Consider the following 23198-nt stretch of genomic DNA (forward strand, 5'->3'; position numbering starts at 1 on the left):
CTTGCGGGACCGCTCCCGCCTAGCTTTCAAAGTCAGGGCCCGGCAGTCTGAGCAGGTCTTGTCGTCGTGGTCGATGCCAAGACAGTGGAGACACCGACGGTGAGGGTCGGTGACCGACATCAGTCGGTCGCAATCCTCACAAGGCTTGAAACCTGGTATCCCTATCGGCACCGTCTGGAGTCGCAAGACTCAATAAAAGATGATCAAAAGAGATCAAAAAGTTTAGTCAAAAAGTGACTAAAGTACTGCTTTTTCCAAATCTGCGCTTGCTAGCGCGGAAAAAAGAAGAAGAACTGACGTCTGCACGCAGAGGCGGCGTCTAAGTACTCCGACGACATCACGGCGCCCACGACGTCGGACACGGAGCCGCAGACGACGCCTACCGACGCGCAAGGGTACTGCTACGCAAAAATTTCCGGATCCAGTCTGACGCCTGGGGATATTCTAAGGTAAAGAATCTATCGCTAACGTGTCTCCTTCAGATCTACCATTCTTAGAAACAGAGGAAATTTCTGGATGTCGGTACAACACCCTCATAAGAAGTGGGGAGATAAGAAAATATTAGAGGTCTTTTGGCAATAGGTTTTGTGACTGGACTTTATATGGAATTTATGATGAATGATTGGCTTCTGAAACGTGCTTTGATATTTACAGCCACTCCATGAATAAAAACAAACGTATTAACTGTGTAAATGTTTACAAAATATATATGGTCTACAGTGACTGCAGAGCCTTGGCAATAACTGAAGTGGTTTTCATGTGATATATTAAGGAAAGAATATTGACAAAGCATTTTTGATTAGTTGGATATATGGTAAATCTGTAAGATATCATTGGCTGTTGTGTTTTTAGAGAATGCAAGAGTGTGGAATATAAGGCTGCTAGTAAGACTGTTTTGTGTAGAATATGGACTGCGTACTGAAGGCCTGCTTTTTATGGTATAGTATATCTTTATCAAGGAGTTGAACAATTGATATATTTCGTTTAACAGACGCAAGTGTTAAAATAATTTATGTGTTCACACAATATGAATAAGAAAATGTATTGAAAAAAAACAGAAGATAAGATTTGTAATAAAAATGTAGGTAAAAATTGAACCGAGAGTCTGTGGTATGTAAACATGGACTGTTAGGTGTTAACGTAGGAGGGCCGGAGGGCGGTGTCTTTTGTTAGTTTGTTTGTGCTTCATATTCTTTTTCTGTGAGCAATATGGCAATTGAACAATGTATGTATGTCTTGCTAGCCATATTAATGTATCGCACTGCAGTTAAATGGCAAAGTCATCACAGGATCACACGTTTGGAGACTTTAATAACAATGAATTCTGGCTTGTGTGCATTTTTTTTTAATGGGACCTAATTCTTTTACATAACATATTCTTTAGGTTATCCTTAACTGACATAGAAAATAAAACCTCTTCATTTCACTCTTTATCGCCCTATTAAATCCATTTAAAGTATGCAGAATTCTACTAAATGTTCGATGCTGTACATGATGGGCCATCTAGGTAATAACTGAATCTCAAATGTCAAAAGGAAAGGATGAGTCACAGGCCAGAGATTCGTTCAAATCCATTAAAATGCTCTGCTTCCCTACCCCAATCTCAGTACCTACCAAAGACTTTCGATCCGAAAAGCATGCTACAAATCATGTTAAGTAGTTCTAGTAATGCACGACTTGACAAGGTATGAACACTGCAGTGAGGTCAGTTTTCTTTCCCAACGAACTGTATTGCCTTTTTGAGTGGGTCACCGATCTCTACCGTCCACCACAAGTACGAAATCTTTTATCCCCTAGGACGGAGGTACTTACGTGAGACGCTGAAGCCAAAGACTCCATCATATTCTTTCAGAAGTTTTTTGAGCAGTGTGCTCTTCCCTGCTCCAGAGGGTCCACTCAGAACTACTGGCCTTGGTCTCGCCATAACTAATAATAAAAGATAGAAGTAATTTATTACATACAGAGAGCACTTTGGATAATTAACCAATGTAAAATGTTTACAGTCTGCTTTAGAACATCTATTTTCAGCAGATAAGAAACTCATGCACAACGTAATCCAATGATTTGCCTAGTATCACAATACAGTCCAATGGGTAGTCAGCACGGGTTGCCACGTCTCACAGCCAAGAGGCATGGCTTTGGTCCAAATCTCCTCCTAAACAAAAGTGACATCAATGGAACACCCAGCAATAAAATGAGCTGTCCACATCAGATGAAGAGTTTGTTTCCAAAACAATAATATGCAGAACTGAGCCCGATGTCAAGAGGCACTAAAGTAATTCAAAGACATGCATGAAAAAGCACACCTAATGAAATCCCCAAAATGAGCTCATGGTTTCATTGGGCCGAGAGCACAGGTGTCATACTGGGGCAGCCAACTGTGCAACTAAGGAAGAGGTCTTGGGTACTGAACGCTCAATCCACACCTCTCTGCGGCATAAAGGCCACTCCTTGCAAAGCCTGTGGAGGGTCTCATTCTCGAGAACTGAAACCTCTATCCTCAACTAAATATTTACATCCAAGATAATCTGCAGCACTCTCCTCTCCCTCTCTCCCTCCTCATTCAGTTGCGGGATATGTAGATTAATATGTAATAACTGACAAAATCTTACTGTATACATTTCAGAGAGGCTGCGTTATAGGAGGCAACCTGCCTCACACGGGCTATCCCTGGCCGGTCCTCGTAAAGTGAAACCGGTTCTAAAATATGAGAGTCCTTCACTGCTCATGTCACTCTAAATCTCAATCGCGGAACCCCACGCAGCTCTGCCATCTTCTGTCTACATCCTTTCAGTTCTTATGGTACCTTTTCACCTATTTCCTGAACGGCTACCTAATGCAGGCTACCCATAATGTGCCTCAGATCCACGCTGTGAGATACACGCGTATTGTGTGCGACACCGCTCCATCCACAAGCCACCTTTCTCGCTACCTCCATCTTGCCAGCTTCTTTCCTCTCCAGTGGAGTTTCTTTTGCAGCTCTTTTGTTCCCAAAAGCACTTAAAGGGAATCTTTGGGTGCCAAAAAAGCTATTCTAATAACCAACATAAAATAAAAATAAAATATACAGGGCTTTAAGTTTCGGTTTTAGAAAATCACAGCTCCAAACAGATTGAGTTTGCTTCATGTGTTACAGCCTCAAAAGGCAAGTGACTTGATTGCTGATTCTTTATCAGTTTGAACACCTCAAACTGATGGCAAGTTTTGCAACACACTTTAGCAAGCATGGATAAAGTCAACTGGTATCGCCTTTTGGTTCTGCAATGCAGAGCTACTGGTTTTGCCTAAAGGTTATTCAGCATTAGGTAACGATTTTTTTTTTATAATTCGTCAGGCAAGCACATGTGACATGCTATGGCAGATGCTCGAATGCAAGCATAATCTTACGTCAACCATTTTTTGAGCTAGAATTACCACTCCTTGATGGCAGACGCCCTTGAAGAGGTAGATTAAAACAAATGATAAATACATGTATGACCACATCTTTTTACAACGGAGCAGCCCAGCAGCAAATTGAGGCTTCCTGGCCCTCCTAAAAAAATAAACAAAAACAGGACAGGCATTGGAGCAATAGAGGAGTGGTGGGGGGCAGTGTCAACAGTGGCCCACAGAGTGGGCAGTGTGGAATCAATAAAGAGAGTGAGGGGGGAGGGGTATCTGAGCAAAAGCAGAAAGCGGTGGGGGAGCAAAGGTGAGCTGGGGGTAGGACAGCAACATGGAGAGCATGCTTGGGCTAGAGTGTGAAGGGGTAGTGGCACACAGGAGAGAGTGGGGAGAACGAGAAAAGAAATGCGTTACTATGGAGTGTTAAAATAGATTTTTTTTTTTAAAAGGCTTGACAAAGCCAATAGGCCGGTCCTTGGCTGTTATCTTTTTGGCTTTGTCAATGCTTGCTTTGTGATATTTTTGTAACACTTTATTGATGGCTGAGCTGCTGGGCTCTTGTTGCCATTATAAAAATATTTTGAAAAAGGGCATTAAGGAAAAATATTTTTGGGTCCTAAAAAGCCCACACCACCATTGCAACAAAAAAATGCTTTTGTGAGTGGATGCACATTTTGAAAGTAGCAGAATGCCTTTGGATAAGTTCACTGTGGGTAACGCCAAAGTGGGTTGCCCAAAGAAAAAGGGAAAAGGGCATTGAATAAGAAGCAGGGGAAAGATATATAAAAACGCAATCTGATCTAGAGAAAGGGTGACCCAAAGCCCACTATATCTATATATGGTACTGTATTGGAGACACAAAGTATCTGAAAACATTCAGCTAAAGGGGTCTTTAGGGCAGACCTAAAACGCACCGTAACCTCAGCCATGGAATACAATAGACAACGAGCATAATTTATTGAAGAGAAAAGTATTACACCTGTGAGCTCTGAAAATATAAGAAATTACTCTCACTCGGTTAGTGAACACCTACAAGCGAGCTCAAAACATGTACAGGAAAAAAAGCTACTTTTTGGGAACGGAGACTTCTTTTTCATCACCAGACTTTGATCCACCACATGAGCAAGAAAAACACAAAAGGGCAAAAAAACGAGGAAGAGAAGTCGGAAAAACACTGAAACCATGGATGAAAATACATGCAGACGTAAGATAAACTCGCGAGGGTGTGTATCATGGTGGTGGATGAGAGAGTCAGGACGAGAAAGCCTTGGTAGTCAGCACCCCAGCCTTCGTTTGAGCCAGTTACCGGCTTCCGAGCAAAGTCTGTGCCCGCCACTTTTTATTTTACAAATTAAGCGCTGCCGTTGCAAACTATGGTGCAGCAGGTGCAGCTTCTCCAGGACCCAAATGTAATAATGGAAATCATTGTGCCCAAATATAGCTGTAATTTATTTTCCGACCGCGGGTCAGAGACCCATTGTCTTTGCTAGTATGAGGGTCGTTGGCACACTTGCTACGCCACTGTTTAAACGCAGATCAAAAACATTAATTACTACATATTTCCACTGTTCTACTCAAGAGGGCGTTGGTAACATTCTTGTAGTCACACCGTCGTCGCCTACACAAGCCCGACATGCCATTCTAGACCGACAACTTGTTAAACGTGGCAGAACATTCTACGTTATCTTGCTTTATCCACACAAACCGAACCACTTCAAGCGGAACTTCTCACCTTCTGTCTTCAGTCCGCGCCTTCCTCTGCAAACACCGTTCGGACGCCAGCTGTGCCAAGCGCAATTCAGGAGATGGCGATTTGCAACTCCTCAGTCAAAGTGAATGCCGCCACTAAACCGCTTAAGACGCGATTATCTCCTTTAGAGGCGCCCCCACATCGCTTACTCCTCCCACCACTTTGCTAAAACCAGCTCTAAACTACTGAGTACGCCCAAGTGTGTCACTGCAGGCTGCCTTTCATTGTCAGATTACATTCTTAAGGAAAACCCGACGAGCAAGTTTTCGTCTCCCTCCCCCTTCCTGACAGAGAGCGCACCTGCCTTTAACTCGAGCGTCTGTTTGGGCAGTAAAATGAAAATGGTTCTCATGATTATCGCTTAGCCTCACGAGTAGATGGCGTGAACTAATGTTTAATTGTGCATGTGTACTAAGAGAGCGTCCTTAAATCGTGGATCACAACGATGCGTTAATGCACTCAATAAGACACCATGCATGAACACATCCATTCATCCACTCCCTGACTCATTATTGCGTGTTCTCTTATTCAGCCACAATAAAACGGACACAAACTCCCACATGCATATAGAAGATACACAATTAAAGTAGAGTAATGAAAACATAACCTAATCTTAGCGGGCATACGCTTAAACTACAAAAATAAAAGGAGAGATACTATCCGACGGCCATATTGCAACGATATTATACAAAGCATATCATTGTTTTAAAGCGCCAAAGAAGCTACCACATTTAGAAGCTAAGTGCAAGCCACCTTGGAGCAGTACGAATAATGATATACAATACACAATAAATACCATTCCAAGGGTGCCACCCGGTAAATACTGCACTGGGCAGTCATCTTCAAATGCTAAAGTGTGTGGTGCGTCACTACTGGACTAAGACATGGTGGCCAACATAATGCATCTAAAACTATTGCTCATTACTAAATAATCTGTCAGATTCCATGTAACAAAATACTAGTCTACAGTCTCTCTTAACACTATGTAGTAACAATCCTACTACAGCAAATGTGATAGATTCCATGTAACAAAATATCTAGAGCTGTGGTCTTCAGATATGTTAAAGTACGCGTCACCAGTGTAAAAAAAAAAAAGACCACCACATTATTGGGCTTCCTGCCCTCCGCAATCTGTCATCAATTAAATTTGCAATGTTTAAATATGTCTAGACTTATTTAAACATTACAGCTATGTTGAACTTTTTTAAAATGCAATCAAATGCATGATTGACAAACATATCATTCTGGTTAGCTGGGCCTTACTAACGTTAAAAGTATCCACAGTGTAATTATCCAAAATAGGGGCAGGTAAGTTTACAAGCTTTAAAACAGTGTAATGACAATTCACCTTAAAAGCAGAGTGGCTTTCACATATCATTTTTTTAAACAAATGTGTTAGACCTATTGCCTTTGTCAACACGTTTAATAAGATTAGGTCTATTGCCTTGATCAATGGCTTGTTACCATAATCAAATCATTCTTGCTGTGCATTAAGGAGAAGCTTCCCTACAAGGCAGTACAAGCACATTTTTCAGCCAGCGTAGACAACTTCGATCCAAATCAAAATCTGTACACAGGCGAGTGAATATTAAGGTAGAGCTAGTGTTTCTCTCTCTGTAGTCCTCCTGAAAGGTTTTTTTCCAATTCATTATAGGTCGAGTGTCAGCTGCGCTCTCAAGCCACACCTAAAATTTGGCTCATATTAGTGGATTACGCTTTGTGAAGCACTGTTTAATTTGCCAAGCGCAAGAGTAAAGACGCGCGCCTTTAGCACTCGGCCCCCCGGGCCCCGCCTCCGGTCTCTGATGTTTGGGCGGCCGGCTTGCCCAATGGGCGACCAGCCGCCTTTCACTTCCAGGACACGGGGTGACGCGCTTCCGGAGTGGTGGAGGGCGGAGACCTTTGGCCTATTTAGGGGCAAATCCCTGTGGCCTCGGTCTCTGTTCCTGCTACCATTCCAGGTTGCCCTGACCTCTCGCCGGCTCATAACCCCCCCTGGATGAGGCCCGGCCAATTTTAACTTCCAGCTCCGCTTATCCCGTTGGATTGTCGATTGAGAGTGGTCTGGGGGATCTGAGCGCGGCGGCCGGACTTCGTGGGCGGCTTCGACGGGAGAGGCGGCGGAATAGAGTACAGCTGCAGCTGTTCAACGCCCACTGAGCCAGGTAAGGAGTCGGGTGCCTGGGGGGGGCCGTGTGCAGCCGTTGATTACGGTGTGGGCGGGGTATAAAGTGTTGTTATTCGGCCTTTACGGCGATTGGCTGCTGTGTGCGGGGCTCTGGAGGTGCGGGCTCCTGCTAGGCGACGTGGGCGGGGTTCGCAGGGGACCGGGTGCGGGGAACTGTAATATCCAGTCAGCGGTGGTAGCTGAGGGAGCATGCACGTGGTAGCGCGGCTGTACGGGCCAGTGTTTGCACGAGTGTTAAGGGACGGCTCCAGCGGTCGCTAGGCAACGAGAAACAAGTTGGGCAGGAAACGCGGCAGGCGCGCAGACGAGGCAGCGTGTGTGACGATAGACGCGAGCAGGCTGGACCGCTGCTAGGGGGGGGGGGCATTGTTTCAGTAGGCGGTATTTCCTTGGAATATTCGAGGCAGTTGTCATAGCGCGCTAGTGAAGGAAAAGGAACCATGGCTCCTAAGAAGAGAGGACACAAAAGGAAAGAAAAGTACCCCGACGTAGCGCAGATCCCATCATACACGCCAACTATAGGCCTATCTCTCTCCTCCCCGCTCTGGCGAAGGTGGCGGAAAGACACGTGCACAGATCGATCTCTGAATTCATCGAGAATAACAACTTGCTGCACACCACTCAATCTGGGTTTCGTGCGAATTACAGCACAGAGACCGCGCTACTTGAAGTCACCACCGCCATCAGAGAGGTTTTAGATACTGGAGGTAAGGCCATGTTGGTCATGTTAGACCTGTCGGCGGCGTTAGACACCGTTCCCCATGATACCCTCCTAACTCGACTCTGGGATTGTGGCCTCAGGGGGACGGTGTGGAACTGGCTTAAATCATTTCTAGCCAGCCGTCGACAAACGATCTGGGCGCCACCTCACTCCGCAGCTATGGCAACCCTGGAAGTGGGGGTCCCTCAGGGGTCTATTCTTAGCCCCCTGCTTTTTAACATCTTTATGGCCCCCCTTGCAGAGGTTGCGGAGTCGTTTGGCGCTCAGATCGTGTCTTACGCTGACGACACCCAGCTCTTGTTTACTTATAACAAGAACGAGGTGTTCGATGGGATCCGTATCAGAGGTTGCTTAGAAGCAGTCTTTGATTGGTTCAAAAGACACGGCTTGAAATGCAACTCCGATAAATCGGAGCTGCTTTTTTTCGGCTGTGTCTCTGAACCAAATTGGAAAAGTTGGTGGCCACAAGACCTGTTTCCTCCTGCTAATGCAAGTACCAAGGCTAAAAACCTAGGTATCATTGTTGACAATGAGTTAACCTTTGGGCCTCAAATAGCCTGTCTTTCGGGGAAATGCTTTGGAATCCTGCGGATGCTCAGGAAATTTCTCCCCATGATTTCTGTGAACCATCGAAGGGTCATTGTCCAAGCACTTATCGGGTCGCGTTTGGACTATGCAAATGCCCTCTATCTAGGACTCCCAAAATATCTCGTAAGGAGACTCCAGGTAGTCCAAAATTCAGCCGCCAGGGCTATTTATGGACTCCCTAGACGAGCTAGTGCTTCTAACTTATTGAAGGAACTGCACTGGCTCTCTATAGCCAAGAGGGTTCTCTTCAAAAGCCTGACGCTAACCTACAAGGCCCTTCATGATTCAGGCCCTAGGTATATTAGAAAGCGCCTTGCTCTTTACAATCCGAGCAGAACTCTGCGATCTGCCTCCTTGTCTAAAATGGTCGTTCCATCCATCAAGCGAACCAGACAAGGGGGACGTTCTTTCCACTACCTGGCCCCGCGCGCATGGAATGAACTTCCTATTGTTCTTAGACAGGCCCCCAGTCTGATGTCTTTTAGAAAGGCATTAAAAACTTGGCTTTTTACTAGTTAATTTTGCTGTTCCTTTTTTTGCAGTTATGTTTCCTTTCCATTAAAGGACTTCTTCGCCAAAGCGCCGGGACACTCCGACTGGAGTAGCCGTTGCGCTATAGAAGAACCCAATTAACATAACATAACAGATCATGAAGCTGTTGCTAGCTAAGTTGAGCAAAGATAATGGCGAGAGCAGCGAAGAGAGTGACTCCTCACAGGAGGAGCAGGCCACCATAGTGGAGCGTCCTCGCAGGGAGGGGGTGCCACCTAGGGCTGCCTTTCCACCTTTAATTAAGAAGCACAAGACGCAACAGAAGGGGAAATGGGGGCCTAAACAGAAGAGGAATAGGCCCAGTCAAGACGTAAGAATTGAGGAGGCGAGATCAGTAGGTCCCGTCCCCCCTCCAATCGAGGTTGAGGTAGTAGTGGCTCCCCCACCCACTCCAGTGTTGCCAAAGGCAGTAGTTAAAGGCGCAAATTCACCTGCAGGGGCTGAGATTCCAAGTGGGGAATCCGCGGCAGTGGATCCAGTGGGATCGGTACGGACTGAGATTAGGGAATTTGAATTTGAATTCAAAATTATTTATTTAGCGCACGTTCACCAGCGGTTTCATGGCGCTGCAACTTGCAGATGGCAGGGCAGGAATGGCAAAAACTAAGCTGAGGGAATTCGAATTGCAGGAGGACTAATTGAATACTTTGGTAAACAAATGAGCTTTAAGCTGTTTCCTGAATTGCGGATATAGAGTCGAGGCTCTGAGCTCTGGAGGCAGGGAGTTCCAAAAGAGTGGAGCAAGGGTCGCAAATTTCGATCCTCCCCATTTCTTCCTCCGGAACCGCGGGACTGTGAGAAGGGATTTGGTGGATGAACGTAGTTCCCTGGTAGGAACATAGGGGATGATCTCAGATGAGAAAAGCCGGTGCCGTGCCCAGTCGAGCTTGGAAGGGGATGGAAGCGAGCTTGAACTGGACACGCTCACGGACTGGGAGCCAATGCAGAGATTTGAGGAGGGGGGTGACATGGTGGAACTTTGGCAATTTAAACACCAAGCGCGCCGCCTGGTTCTGAATCTGCTGCAACCGCCTTAGACTATATGCAGGTATACTAGCATATAGGGCGTTGCCGTAATCCAGGCGGGAGATGACCATTGCCAGGGTAATCAATTTCAGAGCGTCAAAAGAAAAGAAACGGGACACCTTGCGTATAGTGCGCAGTGAAAGAAAGGAAGAGGACACCACAGAACTAACCTGGGAGTGAAGGGTGAGCTGGGAATTGAGTTTGATGCCTAATGTTTTTACTGAGGTAGAGGGGACAGGTGGAGAGCCTAGAGAATGGGGCCAAAACAGAGAAGACCAGGGACTGGAAGAACCACCCGTCAACACCAGCTCAGTCTTGTCTGGGTTGAGTTTCAGATGGTTGTGGTTCATCCAGTCTCGGATGTGAATCATAGTAGATTGAAAATTAGAGACAGAAGAAGGGGAAGGAGACAGATTAAAGACAAGTTGGAGGTCATCCGCATAATTATATACGGAGACCTCCATCTGCTGCAGTGAGAAAATAAGAGGGGCGATGTAAAGGTTGAACAGAAGGGGTGAAAGGGAGGAACCTTGGGGGACCCCTGCACTGAACTTTCCGGAAGTCCGCAGAAAAATCACCCAGGCGAACCGCCTGGGTGCGGTCCCTCAGGAAGGAGGATAACCATACCAGGGCGGTACCCCCGATCCCCGCCGCCTTGACACGGGAAAGTAAGATGGTGTGATCAACCGTGTCAAAGGCGGCTGAGAGATCGAGGAGGACCAGGGCCTGGGTCTGGTTGGTATCCATTCCCTCCCTGAGGTTGTCAAGGACCGAAAGTACTACGGACTCCGTAGAGTGTGCGGGGCGGAAACCGGCCTGGCGGGGGGCTAAAACCCCATGCGTCTCCACAAAAGAGCTCAAAGTGCAGGTGACATGGCGCTCGAGCACTTTTGCCAAGAATGGCAAGAGGGAGATGGGGCGATAGTTGGCGGGGACCGAGGGACCCCGCACCCGGTTTCTTTAGGATAGGGACGATGACTGCTGTTTTCAATGGGGCGGGTACAACGCCCTGAGAGAGCTGTTGAGGAGATGAAGGGGGGGGGGTCAGGACAAGAGGAAAAGATGTGACGGAGAATGTGGGAAGGGCAGGGGTCTAGGGGTGAACCAGATTTAACTAAAGGGATTATTGAAGTCAGGGATTCCTTGGTCAAAAGGGGAAGGGCACCAAGTTGTCCTCTGGGGGGGGGGACACACACTGAGGATCCACAAAAGTAGGGGAAGAGGGAGGAATGTTGGCTTTGATGGTGGCAATTTTCTGGATAAAGAAGTTGTTGAGGGAGTGACAGAGTTCCGGAGAGGGGGTGGGCTTCAGAGTGGTTCTGTCGGAGAATGCCAGGTTGTGCACAATCGAGAAAATTTCCTTCGATTGGTTCTCCGCAGCGAGGACTTTGGAGGAAAAATAGGCTGTTTTCGCCACTAAGATGGCCTGTTTATATTGGGTCAAGATGTTAGTAAACTCCAATCGGAGTAAGGGGCAGTAGTTTCTCCTCCAGGCACGCTCCGCTCTGCGTACCGCTAATTTGATGGCCTTAAGGTCCTCATTAAACCACAGGTTTGCATCCTTCTCCCGCTTTGAAGTGACCCGCTTCAGAGGAGCGATGGAATCGCAACCTGAGGTGAGCCACTGATCAATGGACGTGACCTGGGAGAGAGTGGATAGACCTTGTAGGAGGGGGTAAGAAGCAGTGAGTAGGGCAGATAAGTTGTCGGGGTCTACTCGCCCCCAAGCCCGGACCCAGACATTTTTGGGAAGTGGGGGCTTGACCGGGGGATGGGTAGGGAGGTCAAATGAGATCAGGTGATGGTCCGACCACGTGCAAGGTGAGATGGAGAGAGACTTTACAGGGCAATTCAAGGACCAGATCTGGTCTAGGATATGTCCTTTAACATGGGTAGGGGAGTGGATATGGGATGTGAAATTAAGAGATTGAAGGGTTTCTGAAAATTCCTTTGAGGAAGGGCATTCTGCGGTGTCAGAAGGCCAGAAGTTGAAGTCACCCAGAAGCAGAATGGAGGAGTTGTTGATCGTGATCGTAGCTAGTACTTCCAGAAAGGGCTGGTAAAGTGGCCAATAGGACGGGGAGGGAGTCGTCGCAAAACCAGGTTTCTGTAAGAAACAGAATATCTGGTGAATGGAGGTCCAGCAGCACCGACAGTTCATGCGAGTGGGCTACGGCGGACCGGGTATTCAGATAGTAGGCCGAAAGGGTTTTAGTGGGTCCAGGATTGACAGCACCCCCAGAAGAGTTAGGGGGAATGTAATGAGGGGGAGGACTGACGAGAGCAGGAGACAAACCGAGGGAGGAGATACGGGAACAGGTGGTGGCAGCTAGAGGCCATGGGCCCTGGAGGCTGAGAAGTTCTGCCGGAGAATAGATGGTACATTGGGCAGAGTGACGTGCCCCTAGCCCCGGCCGGTCGCGGACGGGCGCAGACGGGCTTGACTTATGCGCGAAGTCGGCGCTCCCGCTGCGCTCCCGCTGCGCTCGTCCGCTGCGCTTGCTCCAGGTCACCATTTATATCTAGTTGCTGTGAGCCACTAGACCGCTAACCTGCACGGTGGAGAGGCAGGGCGGAAGTGGTGCAGGACCAGACAGGAAGTGTCGCTCATGGGCTGACCCTCCGCTCAAACGGCACACAGCCGGGGCGGACCGGGGTCTGGAGCGAAGAAAATAAAGGTAAGTTGGAATCAGTTACCAATCTTCTAGGGAATGCCTTCAGGGAAGCCCTGAAGGCATTAACTCCAGTAAATGGGGCTGCCACAGTAGTTGACCCACCGGCTCCTAGCCCGTCGCAACCGGTGGTTGCAGCTGGAGTGGCGCAGGACCCTAGGAATGGCCTGCTGGCATCGGTGGCCTCATTAGTGGGGCAGCCAGTTTCTCCGGTGGGGGATAATAGTAAACTAAGTACTTCGGCTGCGGCCCCTTGGGTCCCCGCGCAGGCGGCAGAACAGGGGGTGTTGAATGAAATACAGAGACAGTTGGCTCTCTTGGTGGAAACGCGCAATGCGAATCCCAGCATGGCGACAGGAGCTGATCTCCCCGCAACTGCGTTAGCAGCTATGCCTATAGGAGGTAAGATTGGAGAAACGGCGACCAGAAGCTTGGAGGTGGGAGTAGTTCCTAGGGGAATGCAGGGGAATGTGTTGTCCCAGCCAGGAATGCTAGCGACGCACGTCACTATGGAGGTGCGGGAAAAAATTTGGAAGGGAGCATATGTGGATATATTTGCACTCATCAGACCCAAGAGGAGGGACGTGGAGTACAAAGAAAGGGAAGGCAAAGAGGGCTCCTTCAGGGACAGGAAGCCGAGATTGGAGGAATCCCTGACTAATTGGCTCTTTGGATTCCACGTGTTTACTACGGTGTTATTGGAGAAGAAGCCTGAGTTGGCAATTCCATTGTTTTTTTACACAAATAAGATTGTGAAGGCCCATGCAACACATGGGGGGCAGTTTGGTTAGACTAGGATGGGGAATTCCGTTGGGCAAAAGAGGAGAACCCGAACATTGGATGGGATCAAGTGGAAGTGAATGCTTGGTTAGAGAGTGTGAATAGTAGGGAACATCCCGCTAAACAGCCCTTTCGGACCTCCCAAGGAGGCCCGGGGGAAAAGAAGGGGGCCTGTTGGGCATTTAATAAAAAAAAGTGTGCACCTGGCCCGCAGAAAAGTGCAAATTCAGGCATGCGTGTTCTTTCTGTGGCCACTCCTCCCATCCCGAGTTTAAGTGTAACAAGAAGGCCAAGGAACGTGGGGGGGCTGGGCCCAGAGACATCAAGCCCCCGCAGTCCTAAACTGCCCATCCCAGTAGACATTGGTAGACTGATTTATTGGCTCAATCTGTATCCAGACAGGACGGCAGCCAAGGTATTGTTTGAAGGTTTTTCCGTAGGTTTTTGCATTCCAGCCCTAGATGTCCCCCCCATTAGCCAGTGCAGCAACCTCCTTTCAGCGAAAATGTATCCCTCGGTAGTGGTCAATAAGGTAGAGAAGGAGCAGGTTTTGGGCCGCGTGGCTTTCCCTTTCCCGGTTCCCCCGTGGAATGATCATGTATGTTCACCCCTTGGTGTGGTGCCTAAAAAAGAACCTGGGCAGTTCAGAATGATCCATAATCTTTCTGTCCCCAAGGGGTCATCAGTCAATGATGCCATTGATCCGGCGTTATGTTCCGTGACGTACTCTTCCTTTGACGCCGCAGTGCAAAAAGTGAGGGACCTGGGAATGGGTGCAATGCTAGCAAACACAGATATTGAGTCAGCCTTTCGCCTCCTACCTGTACATCCTGATGATGATCACTTGCTGGGTTTCCAGGTGCATCACCAATTTTATTATGACAAGTGCATGCCAATGGGGTGAGCAGTATCTTGCAAGTACTTTGAGACATTTAGTTCCATGCTGCAGTGTTTTTTTTCACACAGGACTGGGTGCTTAGAGGTGGTGCATTATTTGGAGGACTTCATGGTGATGGGGTCAGAGGCGTGCGCCCTGGCTCTCAGCGATCTGGTGGCAATGTTCCAAGAATTCGGCGTGCCTTTGGCACCAAACAAAACGGTGGTCCCAGACACATGTATGTCCTTCCTGGGCATTGAGATTGATACAGTAGCAGGGGAGTGCAGGCTGCCGCTAGACAAGGTGCAAGCGTTCTCCCAGGCGATTGAAGCGTCCCTGGCAGGTCCCACGGTGACATTGCACCAGTTGCAGGTGTTGGTGGGTCAACTAAACTTTGCTCTTAGAATCATTCCCATGGGACGCCCGTTCTCTAGGTCCATAGCCAGGGCAATGGTGGGTCTTACCAGGAAGCACCACCGTGTGCGCCTGAGGGCGGAAGTAAAGGACGACCTCAGGGTGTGGCGCAGCTTCCTCAGTAATTTCAACGGGCGGGTGGTATGGCCAGCGCCCCCAGTGTCCAGCACAAAGCTCGGCTTGTTTACTGACTCAGCGGGCAGCATTGGCTTTGGCGCCATCTTGGGTCCATCCTGGTGTGGGGCAGAATGGCCGGCAGAGTGGCATGAGTCAGGCCTGACTAGGAACATAGCTTTCCTGGCACTCTTTCCCATATTGGTGGCAGTCACTGTCTGGGCGGAACGCTTTAAAGACAGGGCAGTAATCTTTTGGTCTGATAACATAGCAGTGGTGGAGGCTATCAACAGACAAGGGGCCACTTGCCGGCATGTTTTGAGGTTGTTGAAGCGGTTGGTGCTAGCATGCTTGAGACTGAATCTAACATTCAAGGGGGCACATATACCAGGTGTTGATAACTACACTGCTGATGCTTTATCTCGTTCCAAGTTGCAGGAGTTCTGGAGATTCCACCCGCAGGCAGAGGAGCGAATGACAGTGTTTCCTACATCACTGTGGACAATTGGAGCCCCGCATTAGAGGGGCTGGTAGGTGCCGCCCCAAGTGATCGCACCAAGCGTGCATACCAACAGCATTTTAATTCTTACAGGTCCTTCGTGGAGGGGACCGGGATAGCACATTTGTTTGCGCCCGAGCCATTATATGGTTTTCTGCATGCTTTGAGGGACCAGGGCAGGGCAGGGCAGTTTCTTACGCTAGGACACACCAGTCAACAATAGGCTTCTTCGCCAAACTGTCGGGCGAACAGGACCCGGGTTCTTCTTTTGTAGTCAGGAAGGCGCTGGCTGAGTGGGCCAAGGTAGAGGGGCCTAGGCGGGACCATCGTAGGCCACTGGACATCCCGACCTTGACTAACATTGTGGAGTCTTTGCCCACAATCTGTGGCTAATTGTTTGAAGGGGCTTTGTTTGGGGCAGCAGTTACTTTGGCCTTTAATGGGGCCTTTCGTCTGGGTGAAGCGGTAGGGGCTTCCAGATCTGACCGGGGGGTGGTCTTCAATTCAGGGACACAACCATATCCCCGGGAGGACTGGAGGTAATCTTAAGGAGATCCAAGACAACCCGGGGGGGACGGGGGAGGGGCCACCATTCTTTTATGTCCTGCGCCTGGGGTGGCAGCCTGCCCAGTTACCCGGATGCAGGCGTATTTGGCCCTGCGCCCTGACAGGGGGGGGGGGGGGGGGGGGCAGGCCCTATTCATTCAGGAGAGTGGGGACTGCCTGTCTCAATTCCAGTTCAAAGCAATCTTTGGGTTAGCACTGGTGAAGCTGGGGTTAGGGGCGGCAGGGTACTCTTCGCACTCATTTAGAATTGGGGCGGCCACATTGGCTGCTGGGGCAGGCCTCCAAAGCAGCGCGGTAAAAGGGGTTGGACGCTGGACTTCAGATTGTTACAAGAGATATGGTAGGCCGGAATTGTTATGACAAACTGTTGATGACTGGACTGTACTTGACTTTTCCATTTCTCTCCTCTTAATTAGTATGCCCGCAAAGGTGGTGTGGGTACTGGGGCACTCGTTCGTGCGTCGCGCAACTGTCCGTTTGCAGCAATGGCGAGTGGTGAAGCCGGTAGGCTTGAGTGAGATGGAAATCCTGTGGCGAGGCGTAGGGGGGATGCGAAGCCGGCACTTGAGGCGGCTTGTGGAGGAGTTAAAGGAACAGGAAGGGCACAAGTCTCCAGATTGGATTACCTTACACTTGGGAGGCAACGACATGGTGGACCGGGGACGCCTGGCGGTTAAAGAAGCTTTGCTTGCGGAATTCGCTTGGTTAGGGCGAGAGTTTCCATCGGCCAGGATTGCGTGGTCAGGCATGATACCGCGCAGGACATGGGGCCCTGGAGTATGGGCCATATCTTTGAATGTCTCAGTAAGGCGGCTCAATGGGGAGTTGGCATGGTTGTGCTCAGTGAAGGGCCGCTTGTGTCATATCCAGCACTGGATGATTTCAGGGGACACCATGTACCACCACAATGGGGTGCATCTGTCAGACTTGGGCACGGACACTTTGATCAAGGAACTTTGGTCGTTTATTCTGAACGCAGGTGGGGAGGGTGTCAGACTGGAGGGCCTTGGCCACCCTTCTGGCGGTAAAGAGACCTGCGATCAGTGACAGTCAGTGACTAACACAATGGACGGGAGTCTGCCTTGCGTACTCCCTAGGCCTGCACTGAGGGGGGGGAAGACGGTAAGCTCTCCCCTGGGAAAAAGTGACCACCGGCTGGGGAGGCTAGGGCGACAGATTTCGAGCCTCCTGGGTCCCTGGGCAGCCTGGTGGTCGAGGGGTGGGCCCTGGTAATGGCGGACAAGGATCAGAGGTTGGGGCCCACTACTCTAAGGGGCAGGTGCGCGGCACCTGGCGTAGGATGCTCAGTCGCGAGATGCGAGCCAGAGGGACCCCTTGGTGCTGGGCGCATGATAATAAGAGCAATCATAAAAGTCATTATTAAAATGTGTTTTGAATATCATTTACGCATCTTATTGCTTGTCATGTTTATGGATTGTTGTGATTAAACATGGCCGTTTATACCCACTCAAATCTCTTGGTGATTTCTATGTGGGCTTGCATGTCAGATAGGGGGAGGTGGGGACACTGCTGGGGGGTCCGGGTCCTAAGTATCGAGGGCTCATTTTGGGAGGCTGTCGCTTGGCTCTGAATACAAGACCAGAGTCAACCTCTTAGATAGAAATGTATACTTTAATTTCCTAAACTTCTTTTGCGGATGACTTGAGGTCTCTAATTAAAAGCCTTGTTCTTCTTTCTTTCTTTAGGTTCGTTGGAGTTCCTGTCCGCTGGCACCCTCGAGAAACAGGAACGGGCAGGTAAGACGCGGTTATATTTTACCTTTTTTTTTTGGGTGGGCATAGTTTGTAGAGTCTCTGTCTTTTCCTATTATTAGGTGTCATTAATGGAGCGACTAGAAATAGGCAAGTGAATGAGTGTCCAAAACACAGTCTTATGGATCGGAGTTTCCTTCAGGAAAAGAGAAAAAGAAATTCCAGGAGACAACCTTCAGAAAAAAAAGTAGATAGCAGCCAATAAAATAACTAAAAAGGGACAGGTAATTCTGATTCTAGAGGTTTGGTCCGATTTTAATACTTGACATTTAATAGGGGTCCTCGTAACAAGACACTTTCTCCACACACCTCCCTCTTAGGGTTTATTCTCCTACTTCTCAACTATGTTTAGGGGCCACCCACACACCTAAAATAGCCACGTTCCTACGGGGGCATGGCAGGAAGTGAAGATCTGCTGGTGTACAAGATTAAGTTTGGGGAGGACTCAACTTCACGCGGGGCGGCTCTCCACGTGTGTCACTCTGGTGTACGTGGGCTTTCCGTGTGTTTCTGGCAGGGTCCACCGCCACCATTCTTTATCATCTTGAGGCTCCACCTCCCACCTCTCAGTAATGCGCAATTCCAATGAGATCTATGTCCCACTCCAGGTTGCCTGATTTCCTGCTTGGATTCCCTCAACGGATCGGCACTGTAATATAAGAGTGCTGCCGGCTCTGGGGAGACAACCTATAGAGTCCTTATCCCCAGGTTGTGACAGAGACCTTGGTGATAAATGAATTATTTTGTAGCTTGTAGGTCCAGTAACACTAACCAGGACTTAAAACGTCATTATTTCACTACATCTTACCCACTGATCGTGAAGTTAATCTTCAGGTCTGAATCTCCCATAGCTCATGTTCATCCTCACATCCCAGAGTCCTCTTACCACTATTAGGCTCCAAACCTCCAGCCTATTTGTGCAGATCCTCACTTACTACAGACCAAATAGTCCCTAGAAGTTCATGCTCACCAGTGGGTGAGGATTCTACTCACTCAAGGACTTGGGCACCCTTCTGACCCTATAATTTGAGGCTCTTGCTCATTTTCATTTGGTCCTAAAACTATCCACTCGGCCACAGGAGCCTTAAGCTCATTTTTACTCTCTGGTCCCCGGAGGCTTCTGTTCCAACTCATATCCCTCTGTTCACAATGATATTCCAATTGGCCCCTGCTCATTCTCAGGCACCCTGGTAATCCTGCTCATACTCTGGTATGCTCATTTCCCTGTTCACCCTTTGGTCATGTAGCCCTAACACTCTAACTCAGAAGCTCCCCATCAAACTCAGGTCAGTGAAGACCACGTTCTCAATGAGATTCCATGAAGCTTTGGTTTACTCTCCTCTCCAATGGTGCACTGCACAAATTTGGCCCTGAGGATCTCACTCGCCGCTAGATTTCCAAAGCTCCTTATCACACCTAAGCCAAACAGGCTCTTTCTCACGCTTAGGTTGCCTGCAAAGGTCATGCTCAATTTCTGTCCCAAATGATCCAGGTTACACTCCGGTATACAAGGCTCTGTGTAATCACCCTGAGTAGCAAGAGCTCATCTTCACCCAGTTACCTCAAGTAGCCTATCAGCCCTTACACTTTGGTTCCCAAGGCTTCTCTTCAACTTAAGCCCCTAAGGCTCCTGCTCAATCGAAGGTCACTACATCTTCTTCTCTCTTTCTTGTCCTTGAAGTTCCTGTTCATCCTCTGGATCACTGAACTATGTTGACTCTCAAAGGACCAAAACTTGCCGATTGTCCTGTTAACTCAAAGATGTAACAAAGTCTCTGGGTTTAGCTTTGCTCATTTTCCAGGTTGTGACTGAAATATCACCTCACTGAATGAGGCTACCTTCTGCTCATCTCCTAGTGCAGCAGAGCTGCAGGACCTCACACTCTGTCCTCTCAAAGGTGCTGAGACTGGCTAGCTTTTGTCATCTGTCCTTTTTATTTGACTGCCTGTGGTAGGAAGCTTCCCAAGATACATACTTAAGTCAATGAGGCCACTGAGAATGAAAGGGTTGATGGCCAGCCTCGCTGTTAACCAAAGGTCTTAAGTAAGGGTCAGCGCCCACTTAAAAAGCTGTATGAAAACCCAGAAAATACAAGACATACTAGACTGACTCTCATCCACGACTAAAACAGATGCCCAGGGACAAATGAATTACATTATTGAACACATTTGAAAAATCACAGAACGATGTAAGTGCCTGCTGCATACATGGTTTGCAAACTCCAGATCCCAGTTTGGACTCTGACTGGGTAAACCTAGCCATTCATTATTTCAGCATTGTTAAAATAGGCAACATTGCATTGAATAATGAAAATAACCGTAATCTACACATCAAGAGACATTTCGGTTTGTAGTATGCAGTATATAAATGGCCTCTCTTTGTGGCAACTGTAATATCACTGTAACCACAGTAACACCAGGCACAGTATTGAATCGAGGAGGGTCCTGCTTTGGCACCCAGTGTCTCGTAGCCTAGTATATCTACTGTGATTTCTTACCGTCTCAGCATGAGGTTTCCGGGTCTTCCCAGTTTCTACTGGGATATCTTGCCTGCCATCATATGTACATGAGATGAGCATGTAAGACTTTACTTTATGTTAGGAATGGAGGGTATCCATTTGATTCACCTTGTACACTGATGCACGGTGTCCTTCTTGCAGTCTGTGCTTTGTCCATTGTGGCAATGACAATCTGCAGGTCCCTGTTGCTCAGGGCTCCTCTTACAAACCGCAGTTATTACCTTTGTAGGCAGGGAGCGTGTTGAGTCCATATACTTCCAGTGTGTTGTGTAGGTTTATGTTGTAATGGTTAATTCCCCTCTTCTTTCTTCACATCAATGCTCTCTCTGTTCAGCCTGCATGGCAGAAGATTAATGTATGATGTCATGGAATGTTGGTGTGTGGACTAGTGGAGAGCGTCAGTTGGAGGATGAGAGGCTGAGCAGAGGGAGACTGCTCCTGGTGAGGCTGCTGTACATCTTTACTCCTATCCTATTTACCATCCTACCTTCATCTTCTACATCTACAACTGAAACTAATAAAGGAACTACTTGGAACTACCACTCGGCTTACACTTTGGACTATTTATTTACAACAGTTTCAAAGGCTAAGTGAAACTGCACTTGTTTCCCCTCCTATTGGTGTTAATGCCCAGCAATGAAAGCTGCCTGGCTGTACCAGCAACAGCCGGTTACACAGAGTGCAAGTCCTTCTGACAGGAAGAAGAATTTGAACATTAAAAAGGCAGCTTTGATTGGCCCAGACTTTCTGCATGTGCCTCAAAATTAGATAAACACTGTCCTGCTGAACCAAGTACTGTACTCATCATCTATTCTTAAAGGAGCCTCTGGGGATCAGAGTGAAACACATGTACACCAAAGGCATGTACTGGTTTGTTAGAATACTCATATGTTGCTGTGACTGGCCTGGGGAAGAAGAGGCTTTACTGGCCTGCTAGGAGAGAAGCTAGGATATGTCCCTGGATCTATGCTTCTAGATCTCGTTTCCTAAAACTCTCTGAATTGATTTGGACTCTTTTTCCTTCTATTACAACTTAAGTTCTCTCTTCTTTAAGCGAAGATATTTACATCGAAGACACAAATATAATGCGCTATTTAAGTGTTATTCGTCAAATGATCTAGGCCCCAGATGAAGAAGCCTTCTGATTTTCCTAAGCGTCATAGCCTTATTCTTCTTTAAAGACAAGGTGCTGACTGGACACAGAGTTTACTGAATGTTAAAGTCCAATTGCGCTCGGAGCCTCTAACCTTACTGACTTCCAGAGTAAGAGTAAGCCTTGCTTTGTCTCAAGTATCAAGGGCCCAAAGGGCTTGGTTATCACAGTAGAGTGTAATAGTATTTGTGCATCTGGGGCACCAGAGTACACAACAGTTTCCACAACGGATACTGGCAAGTAACAAACAAAGGTCTTCACAATTGCCAAAACGTCCCCAAATGGTTACACAGAGTGCCCTGTCCGCTTTACTTCAATTGCCTTTATCTTCTGTTGTGGCTCATTCAACAGAGCATCAGTCAGGGTAGTCAGACGTTGATGCACGCTCCCAAAATACTTTCAGATGAAAGACTCAAAGCTCAAGTATCCTTATATAAAAAGCTTTGAAATCTTCAAACCATATGCCAGAGCCTGATTCCGGAGGGCCTGGGATGCTTTAGCTTATCTGGCTCTTCCAACCCTCCCTGGATTAAATACTTTCCGTGTCCTTCGTTGTCACCTTTAATTTACCTCAAAGGCGTAATGCTCAGTGCAGCCTCAGACAAGCCAAGACATGCTGTGGCAGACCTATGGGAGCGCAAACCTGTGCTGGTGTTGTTCCTTTGGGAGTGTTGTCTACACTTAAGTCTTCCTTCCTCGTCATTAACACAGTTCATTTTCATCTCCTTTGAGTTTGCTTGGAGCTTTGTTGTGCACAGGAGATCATGTGCAATGCAGGTTTATTACACAAATGAAATTATAAAAGTTATTAACCCTTTCCATGCGGCCGCGATTCCCCTGGTGTGCTGTAAACAGCACGAACAGGGGCGGGCCGTGACGAACCCCAGCCGTCACCAGCACACGAGCACCGTAGTGCATGACGGCTGGGGTTCGTCATCGGCATGGAAGGGGTTAAAAAAAACACTTGGATGGTTGACTTACTGCTGGGCCACGGAAATTCTGCAAATCGGAGCCATCTTCCGTATAATTATGGATTTGCTGTTCTTGCCACACAATCAATCATCTGCATAGTTTGCAAATTAACAGCAATTTTTTTTTGTTTCTGGATCAAACAGATTAAAAATAAGTTACTAAAGACGCTTACCACACGTATTGCCGCACAGTGGCAGGCCTTTTGTCGGTCACCTTTCAGTTGCGGACTCTGGTATTTAGTGGCTCAACTGATATTAAGGAGGTGAAACCTTTACCCATCTGTGATAACGCTTCCAAAAGGCATATTAGTAAGTAACCATGCTTCAAATTTTGCTGCACTACGCTGCCTTTTCTTTAGTCAACTGACCGTGATGCATATTTCGTTCCAGTGGTCCTGCCTTATGGGTTTGAGTGAAGGGATAGTCAGATCGATAAAGCTCCTGCTACAGTATTCTAACACATGATGCGGTTTGTGTCACGGTGACATGATGGCAGGGAAAGCCAAAAGTAAAAAGCTCCTACCAAGGGAGGACTTTACCTTAAGCGGATTACAGGAACATATAAAAATAGATGTAAAGCAGATCAAGGGATCAAACGAAATTACTGAACACAAGATGCTAGTATGTTTCTCTGGCAAACAATAAGATCAA

General features: G+C 47.9%; 1 protein-coding gene across 5 annotated transcripts in view; it reads right to left on the reverse strand.

Annotated features, from left to right (window-relative positions):
• GUK1 (guanylate kinase 1) overlaps positions 1–23198 on the reverse strand; it is a 199188-nt gene that overhangs the window by 138257 nt on the left and 37733 nt on the right. For 3 of the 5 annotated variants that reach the window (XM_086941108.1, XM_086941109.1, XM_086941110.1), the window contains exon 2: positions 1813–1926. In XM_086941108.1, the coding sequence (XP_086797234.1) occupies positions 1813–1926 (114 nt within the window). Of the gene's footprint in view, positions 1–1812; positions 1927–5116; positions 5319–23198 lie in introns of those variants that run through there. The other 2 variants (XM_086941111.1, XM_086941112.1) reach the window with 2 other exon arrangements.

Source organism: Lissotriton vulgaris, chromosome 10 (genome assembly GCF_964263255.1).
Source record: "Lissotriton vulgaris chromosome 10, aLisVul1.2, whole genome shotgun sequence".
In the NCBI taxonomy this organism is placed as follows: Eukaryota; Metazoa; Chordata; class Amphibia; order Caudata; family Salamandridae; genus Lissotriton; species Lissotriton vulgaris.